This window comes from Neophocaena asiaeorientalis, unplaced genomic scaffold (genome assembly GCF_003031525.2).
Source record: "Neophocaena asiaeorientalis asiaeorientalis breed wild unplaced genomic scaffold, Neophocaena_asiaeorientalis_V1.1 scaffold130, whole genome shotgun sequence".
NCBI lineage: Eukaryota > Metazoa > Chordata > Mammalia > Artiodactyla > Phocoenidae > Neophocaena > Neophocaena asiaeorientalis.
The window spans coordinates 2,214,523-2,223,653 of NW_020173397.1; the positions used below are offsets into that span (position 1 = coordinate 2,214,523).

The following is a 9,131-nucleotide window of genomic DNA, read 5'->3' on the forward strand; positions in this document are numbered from 1 at the left end:
ATACAGGGATTGAGGCCAATGAACCCCCAGAGTTCTTTCCAGATGTTATATTCCATAAGTAGAACCTATCTATATCTATCTATATATATACTGTCTCTTCTTTTTGCAGTACGCGGGCCTCTCCCTGTTGTGGCCTCTCCCGTTGCAGAGCACAGGCTCCGGACGCGCAGGCTCAGCGGCCATGGCTCACGGGCCCAGCCGCTCCGCGGCATGTGGGATCTTCCCGGACCGGGGCACGAACCCACATCCCCTGCATCGGCAGGCGGACTCTCAACCATTGCGCCACCAGGGAAGCCATAGAACCTATAGTTTTAATCAGCATAAACAAACTGGTTAGTGAATCTCACCTAGAATGCTCCTTACTTCTTTATTTCTGGCCGTGTCTTCAATGACATAAGGAGAAGCTAGTTCTCATGGTTACTCTTCACAAGTGTTCATTTACTACACAGATCAGTACTTGCAAGTTAACTACAAAGTAGGATTTATTCCTCTCTATGATGGTATAAATTTGTACTCGTTTTAAAATAAAGGAACTCAAACTACGACTTAATCAATTTGACATTGACTTCCTAAGTGCATTTGCAAATTATAATTTTGGCCTTCATCCAAAGCTACCTGGACCAGAGTAGCATTAGACCTGCAAGGCAAAGGTTACTGTGTATGGTAAGCTACTCCACTGGTCTTTAATTTTTAGGAGAAAGTACTTGCAGATCCCTTCCAAAAAACAGGAGGAGTTAATACAGCAATGAAAAAAAGTACAGAAAAAACTCTAGAGAAGTTTCTTAGATAAAAGAACAACAATTGAAAAGTGCTAGGGGAAAGGAAATTTATTGTAAGAAATTAAAACAGGTTATGATATCACTTATATGTGGAATCTAAAAAAAATGATACAAATGAACTTATTTACAAAACAGAAACAGACTCACAGACATAGAAACAAACTTACGGTTACCAAAGAGGAAAGTGGGGAGGGATAAATTAGGAGTTTGGGAATAAACTATACACACTACTATATGTAAAACAGATAACCAACAAGGACCTACTGTATAGCAGAGGCAACTATACTCAGTATCTTGTAATAACCTATAATGGAAAAGAATTTAAAAAAGAATACGTGTGTGTGTGAGTGTCCGTGTGTGTGTGTGTGTGTGTAGAACTGAATCACTTTGCTGTACACCTGCAACTAACACAACACTGTAGATCAACTATATTTCAATTAAAATTAAAAAAAATAAAACAGGTTAATAAAAATTCAGAACCTCCTCTATAAACACCGTTCAGATAACTTTCACTTATTAAGTACCACACACTTCACTTAAGAGCTCACTGGGGCCTTGGTAAGTATCCTATGACAGAGGAGTTACCTTAATAACACAAATGAAAAACAAAAGCTCAGAAAGGTTAAAAGAAAGCATCCAAAAGAACGAAGTGATGGCCAAGCAGTGAGTCATCTTCAGGGCTCTCTGATGCCCCAAATCTGTGCTGTTTCTACTAAGTTCACGTACAAACCAGAATCTCATTACTTTCTTGAGGGAGTACTTTCTGTTCTGCACCTCACAGCCCACCAAGAAAGACAGTCATCTGTGTTACTAATAGAGAACAGGAACACAGGAAGCCTGAGAAATTGGCTGAGAAGCCTGATACTGAGCTCCTGAGCCCAATGGGTCCACTGAGAGCAGCTATCTATTGAGAACACTTCTTCCCTGCCTGTCCCTGTGCTGAGTGCTTTACACACACCTCATCTGACCAACCCCTGACCCCACGAAGTAAGCAGTGGTATCAGCACCCACCCTACTGGCTAATGTGCGTGGAGTTGGGATGGGAACTCAATGGCCCAACTCAAAGAAAACGAATCCTTCGACTAAATGAATTCAATTGAACCAATATTTATTGAGCATCTGCTCTATTCCCATCTGGCCTCTGAATAAACAAAAGACGAATAAATCGGCCAGAGGAGCTGCTTCTTAATTATCCATTTTAATGGACAACCTGGGGGCATCAGCTCACGCGACCTCTTGGGCTAATGAACACGGCTGCCCATCACCTTCTTCCTGAGATTCTTCCCTGCTTAGTTCTTAAGGCTCTGCGTTGCTCGTGAATCCCATTCTGACTGTAAGATAACCCCTTGATCTTCCTCTGGTCTCTTTAACAAACTGTCCTTAATTATCTGTGCTCTGCCCAGGTCCCTTCTAGTCAACCCCTTCATTTTCCCAGCTGAGACTTGAACTAGCCAATGTCTATATTTGGACTTTACCATTTCCCTCTCCTGAGTCTCCCTGATTCATTTAACTCACTCAACAAATGAACATGTACCAGGGGCCAGGCACAGTACTCGAGATAGAACAGTATCTGAGACACCTCTCTGCCCTCCCCACTGTAGCTTGCCGTCTAGCAGGACACAGTACAAACTGCCAATTATTAAGCACCTACTGTGTACCAGGCACTATGCTATATTTTCATAAACACTAACTCTAATTCTTACAATAATCTGCAGGGTTGATACTATAACCCTGTTATAGTAAGAAACGGGGTTCTGAAGTTTCAACATCTACCCAAGTTCTCAGAGCTGGGAAGGGGTGGAGTGAGGATTGGAACCCAGCTCTGACCTGCTATCAAAGCCTCCAAAGTTCTGTTGCTGCTCCCGGATCCCACATTTCCAGCTGCCTCACAGACATTCCACTGGCACCTTAAACGCAGCACAGTCCAATCCCAGGCCACCATTTTCCTCCCTCACAAATGTGGGTTAAAAGAAGGGAAGGAAGGAAACAAAACCAGGAAGGAAGGAAGGACGAAGGTACAAATCTACCTGGGGAGCAAGACATAGGCTTTTCAACAGATAAAGTAAGACATGTTAGGACAGCTTCAAAAATAGTATTTCTTGAAAATAAATATTCTAGAAATCCAGCTTGGACTCTGTATTTTAAATATGCTTAGACAAGCGCTTCCCTGGTGGTGCAGTGGTTGAGAGTCCACCTGCCGAGGCAGGGGACGCGGGTTCATGCCCCGGTCCGGGAAGATCCCACATACCGCGGAGCAGCTGGGCCCGTGAACCATGGCCGCTGAGCCTGCGCGTCCGGAGCCTGTGTTCCGCAACAGGAGAGACCACAACAGTGAGAGGCCCGCGTACCAAAAAACAAAAACAAAACAAAAAACAAACAAACAAACAAACAAAACATATGCTTAGACAACCTGGGCCTTGCTAGGGACTTATATAACATTTATGTTGAAGATTTATTTCTCTGACCACTCCTGCCTGTTAATTGGCTTAAAACTGGTTTCAGAGCAAGGCAGTGGAAGGAGACAGCAGGGGGACCAAGATGAAAAACCAAAAACACAAATTCCTGTTTAATGGTTTCCATTGATTGGTTTACTCTGACATTTGGTTTTGCAATACTGTTTCACAATCTCTAGGAGAATGGGTATTGCCATAGCAATTGCCACTATGCAAGTCCAACCTGACTAACCAAAGCAGTTGGCTCTGTAGAAGAGCACTTGGTAAGGAGCACGTTCTGGCCTCCAGCAGCTCATGTGCTTGGGATCTAACAAGTTCCTGTTGCCCAGTTACACAAAAACTATGTACAGATATTCTAAAAGTCGCATTCTAACTTTATGATCCTTTAGAGCAGGGGTCCCCAACCCCCGGGCCACGCACCGGTACCCGTCCACGGCCTGTCAGGCACAGGGCCGCACGGCAGGAGGTGAGCGGCAGCAAGCCAGCGAAGCTTCATCTGCGGCTCCCCGTCGCTCCCATTACCACCTGAACCATCCCAACCCCCCACCCCGTGGAAAAACTGTCTTCCACGAAACCAGTCCCTGGTGCCAAAAAGGCTGGGGAGCGCCGCTTTAGAGATAACTAAAAGCTAGCAGTGAAGCTCAATTATATAGAAGGTCACCAACAGTCCCTAAGAAAACATATCTTACTAAAGATTCCATAATTCAAGTTCCAGAGTCAGACAGGCCCGGGTTGAAATCATGATTTTGCCAGTTAGTAGTTGTGAGCATGGCTGAGCATGGTAATTAAATCCTCTGAGCCTCAGTTTGCTCAGCTGCAAAATGGGGATAATACCATCTGTACTAAGCTAATATGAGCTCCTCTACACAGGCACTGGAATACAGCAGTATCTAATAAACGTGCCAGTGATATTATACTGACCATGAATCACTCTTCTCTTGCAGAATTTACCTTAAGATTATTTGTCTACGCTCCAAGCACCCTGGGCCACCCATCAACCCCAGGACAGCCTCCATCTATCTGCGTGACAAGGATGGTTACTACTGCTCTTCTGACCACCTGAGACCGAGTCCTGCTTTCATTCTGCAGGCTGTACACACAGACCTGCAGCAAGACTCCCACTGCCACGGACCCAGACATCAGTTCTAAAAAGAAGAGCGATGTTTCCTAGTAAAAGAATAATAAAAACACCTCCCAGATCCAGGGATTCAAACCTTTGGAACTCTAACTACACTGACAATCGGCACGCAGGGCTGCTGCACCGCACGACTCCAGGGGGCTCCGTGTGAGCAGCACGTGCTGGGGCTGGTGTAACGTGGCAGCCCTGCTGTCAAGGCTGAAGGACTTCTCACTCCCACCTGCCACGGACCCCTTCTGGTGAACTCTAGGCGCACACTTCAAGTTAAAATGGAGATTTCCAGACATATTTTTAAATAGTGTTAATAACATGCTAGCATTTATTTGAAAGCTGCTTCTCTTTCTAAGATTGGAGATAAGGAATCAGCAAGATTAAAGGGGGGAGGGAAGGAAGAAGGCATTTTAAGGAGAAAATCAACAACCAACAGAACCATCGGTACAGAAAATCATTCTCAGGTACTTGATTATCCAAGGGGTCCTGTAAAAACCACTCTTCACAAAGAGAAAAGCATCTGTAGCAACGCTTTGCAGAGCGGCTCATCTATAGCCGCTCAGGTCCCGAATCCGCACCAGCTCCAGCTGCCAAGTATCTACTGTGAATAGCCTGCATCTATCAATACATTTGTATTTCCTACCTGCAAAGTCGTACTCTGGTCTGAGAAGGGAGAGCTGAAGAACGTGGTAACGATGCTCATGACAATCTCGGTGACGTACCTCTCCAAAACTGAGTCTGCGTGTTTCCTGTCACTCGTGTTGTTACAGGCCTGGAGGACAAATGGACACTTTAGACATTATACCAAAACCTGCACACCCGTTGTAAAATTAAGAGATCTGTGACTATTCCTGCTAATTACCCTTAACAAAGGAAAAGGAAAAGCCTGCAAGTCAGTACTTCTCCCCTTAAGAGACAGCAATGATAAAAAAATAAATCATGGCAGAAGAGAAACAGATCAACTTGGATATCATGGTGTGGAATCACCGAACATGAAAATTGGTGTGGGACCTACAAGGCCATCGCTTCCCAATTCCTACCAACTTGCGGCAGATCTAAAACCCAAAAGGTGGTAAGAGGCATCATAACTACAATTGTCTACATTGTCCCTAAAAGTAAACTGTTTAAGCCATTCATCCTCTCTAGGCCGTAGCTTCCTAAAGCATGCAATTAAGATCCTGAATCAAATGTTACCACTGAGGACCACTGTGCATGATATTCTCCAAACCTACAACACTCTTCCATTCAATCAAAATTCTGCTGATATGCAGGACTGTTGAAAATAGTGGGCTGTGACTCAGGATAATTGTATAAGTTTTCAGGTGAAGAGAGACTTCAGATTTCACCTGGACTCTACATAATTTCGCTGTGTAGAATAAGATTAGAGATTTATCAATAGAAGAACAGGTTTTAAAAATTCATTTTATTAAATCAAGTCTTATTACCAAATTCATTAGCCCTCTAATTTCAGATATAAAATTGTATATAATAAAAAATTATGAAGTAAGGGGTAAAAACAATCAAATTTTATTAGCTATCATGCTCTGAGCCCAGTGATGAGCAGTTTGTGGACACATCCAGAGAATGAAGGTGGCAACAGATTTCACAGCATTTTTGAACAATTTAAGGCAGGGGTCAGCCAAGTTAAGTGCTCCTGGCTGTTTTTATAAATAAAGTTTTATTGGAACCCAGCCATGCCCATCTGTTTACAGACTGCTATGGCTGCTCTCATGCTAGCAGGGCAGAGTTGTAGTTGTGACAGAGACCGCATGGCCCACAAAGCCAAACACGATTACCATCTGGACCTCCGCAGAAAACTTGTCGGAGTCCTGATTTAAAGGGGCAAAGCAGGCCTGCCATTTCAAGCCTGAACCCCCAGATTTATGGGATTAAAAGACTAGGAAGAATTTGAGATAAAAATATATACATATTTAAATAATACATCAATATATATATATACCTGTGACACCAACACCAGGGTATTATTAAACATAGTCCTTCATTACAAGGAAAGTAACTTCTTTCAGGCTCCTTGTCTCACACTGGGAATTGTACAGTCAGGAGAAAATACCATATTCTAGCGTTCTCCAATGCACCTTTTTTTTTTCTTTTTAGCATCACAACGTTTCTGAAATTGGTATTCATCTCACAATCATTCTCTCAAGGACCGAATTACTTTCCCCCCACGTGCCCTCCCCCCGAACCCTACTACCACAAAACGCATATGAAATCCATAAAGCGCCTTGTGAGGTCGCAGTCCCATAGCTTTAGAACCAATATTAAGCTCAGCGCAAAACCAAACCAAGAGTACTGAAGCCCACCCCAAAGGCTGGGCCAGGAAAGCAATAGACAGAAAGTGACATGCTTTCCAGGATGCTGAACACCAGACTGTAGGAGATATCAGAAATGCTCACACTTAAGAAGGTGTCCTTCGAGGAAAGACTTATTCTCAAAGAAACAAAAAGTGCATAAATTTGAGTTTAGTATGTCCCAGGTTATCATTCACAAATCAACCCATAAAGGATGAGATGAAAACCAGAAATAATCTACCTTACCTGAAGCTTGATGAGTAAAATCTATTCTCAGCTAGGAGTAAAAGGGTCAAGAGAAACAAGACGTGTGGAAAGACGAGAGCCAGGTGCCTCCTTGTGCCACAAATCGGCAAGGTGAAATTACGTGACTGCGTCCTTACGTCTGCACAGGGTGACCCAGACCCACACGTACCCCCTTACCCTGCCTCCTTAGCTCCAGAAAGACTCACCCTGCAGATGTCCACAAGGAAATTCTCAAACAATTTCCACATGTGATTACTGGTATAAATCTCCTTCATTTCCACCTCCGTATCCACATAGCAGTGATTCAGGAAGTTAATGTACGCAATTTTAACCTGGAAGAGAGAAACAGGCTTTTCTCAAAAACCAACTTAGTACATGCAGGATTGATTCGTTCCCTCATTTTAATAGTGACAAGGATGGACCATGATGGTCATTCCATTTTCCCCTGCACGCTTTAACTTCTATGATTTTTTGATATTCAAAATTCACTATTATAAAATTCAAAAACAAAGCTTTTGGAAGAGAATATGTTCATGACCTCAAGGTAAAGAATGGAACAAGGGCTTCCCTGGTGGCGCAGTGGTTGAGAGTCCACCTGCCGATGCAGGGGACACGGGTTCGTGCCCCGGTCTGGGAAGATCCCACATGCCGCGGAGCGGCTGGGCCCGTGAGCCATGGCCGCTGAGCCTGCGCGTCCGGAGGCTGTGCCCCGCAACGGGAGAGGCCACAACAGTGAGAGGCTCGCGTACCGCAAGAAACAAACAAACAAACAAAAGAATGGAACAGAAAACACTGATCAGAGAAGAGAAGATGGACACGTTTCACTACACTAAAATTAAGAATTTCTGGGACACCCATGGTGGGTCCAGTGGTTAACACTCCGTGCTTCCACTGCAGGGGGCATGGGTTCGATCCCTCATCAAGGAACTAAGAAAAAAAAAAAAAAGAATATCTATGAAATGGCACTGTTACAAGAGTTAAATGACACGATTTGGAAGAAGCTGTTTGCAATGCATATCCCCACAGAGAATTCCTACAGATCTGTGCATATACAATGGCCACGCCAAAGGAAAAACAGGCAAAAAATCGGATCTGCTATTTACTTAAAGGAATATCAAATCTCAAAAACAACACATGGAAAGGGATTGAATCTAATTTAGGAATCAAGAGGATAGAAATTAAAACCACTATGAGATATCACTATACACCCACCAGATTGAAAACAAATATATACTAATAAAGGGTCTGATAATAGCAAGGGTTGGCAGGGTCTGGGAGCAACAAGAGCTCTGGGGGAGGGGTGGCCACTGGAGTAACTGCTGGAAACCACTTCACATTATCAAGTCAAAGGGAAGAAATGCACCTTGTATGACCCAGCACTTCTAAGTATACCCCCTGCAGAGATGTGTACACGTGTGGGCCAGGACACACGGCACTGGTCCTAACAGCCAAAAAGCAAAAATAACCCAAATGAGCATCAACAGACGTACAGAAAATCATATTGTGGGACGATGACACAGAGCAACACTCCAAAGCAAAGGAAATGAATACAGGTGCGTGTGTCAGGATGGATGAATCCTAACACCACACGGCGGAACAGGAAAAGGCACAAAATAGTGCATAAAGGAAGTTCAAAAGTGGGCAAAACTGAACTATACTGTTTAGGGATGTACAAAGAAATCTACGTAAGAGCCACGTCACAACTATGCCTCCATGAGGGAGCCCTCTGGGGGAGGCTGGGGACTGGAAAAGGACACAGGCGGGGAATGAGGCACATTTCCTGACCTGGGGGGTGGTTACACAGCCGCTATCTTTGTAATTATTCTTATACTACACAAGTCACGTTTATGTACTCTTCTGTACTTAGGTTGTATTTCAAACAAAAATGGGCAAAACACAAGCTATTACACCTCACTTATGCATAATAAGAGAAATGCAAAGTACAACTATATCGAAATACCACATCCATATATCAGGGATATGAGAATCCAAATATTTGATAATATACTGTATAAACCAGACTGTGAGAAAAATGTAGCATTTTATTTCCTTATTATTATTATTATCACATTATATAATAAGCTGGTTCAACATTCATGGAAGACAATCATGGTACATCTGTACAATGAAATTTTATACAACTATAAAAAAGGAATGTAGAATCTCTTTACGGACTGATATGAAAAAAAGAATGTACCTGGAATGTGGCCTTTTG

General features: G+C 43.4%; 1 protein-coding gene across 2 annotated transcripts in view; it reads right to left on the reverse strand.

The window, feature by feature from the left end:
- ITPR1 (inositol 1,4,5-trisphosphate receptor type 1) overlaps positions 1 to 9,131 on the reverse strand; it is a 324,061-nt gene that overhangs the window by 132,250 nt on the left and 182,680 nt on the right. For both annotated transcript variants that reach the window (XM_024747000.1, XM_024747001.1), the window contains 2 exons: positions 7,123 to 7,248; positions 5,005 to 5,133 (listed from right to left, as the gene is read on the reverse strand). In XM_024747000.1, the coding sequence (XP_024602768.1) occupies positions 5,005 to 5,133; positions 7,123 to 7,248 (255 nt within the window). The remainder of the gene's footprint in view (positions 1 to 5,004; positions 5,134 to 7,122; positions 7,249 to 9,131) is intronic.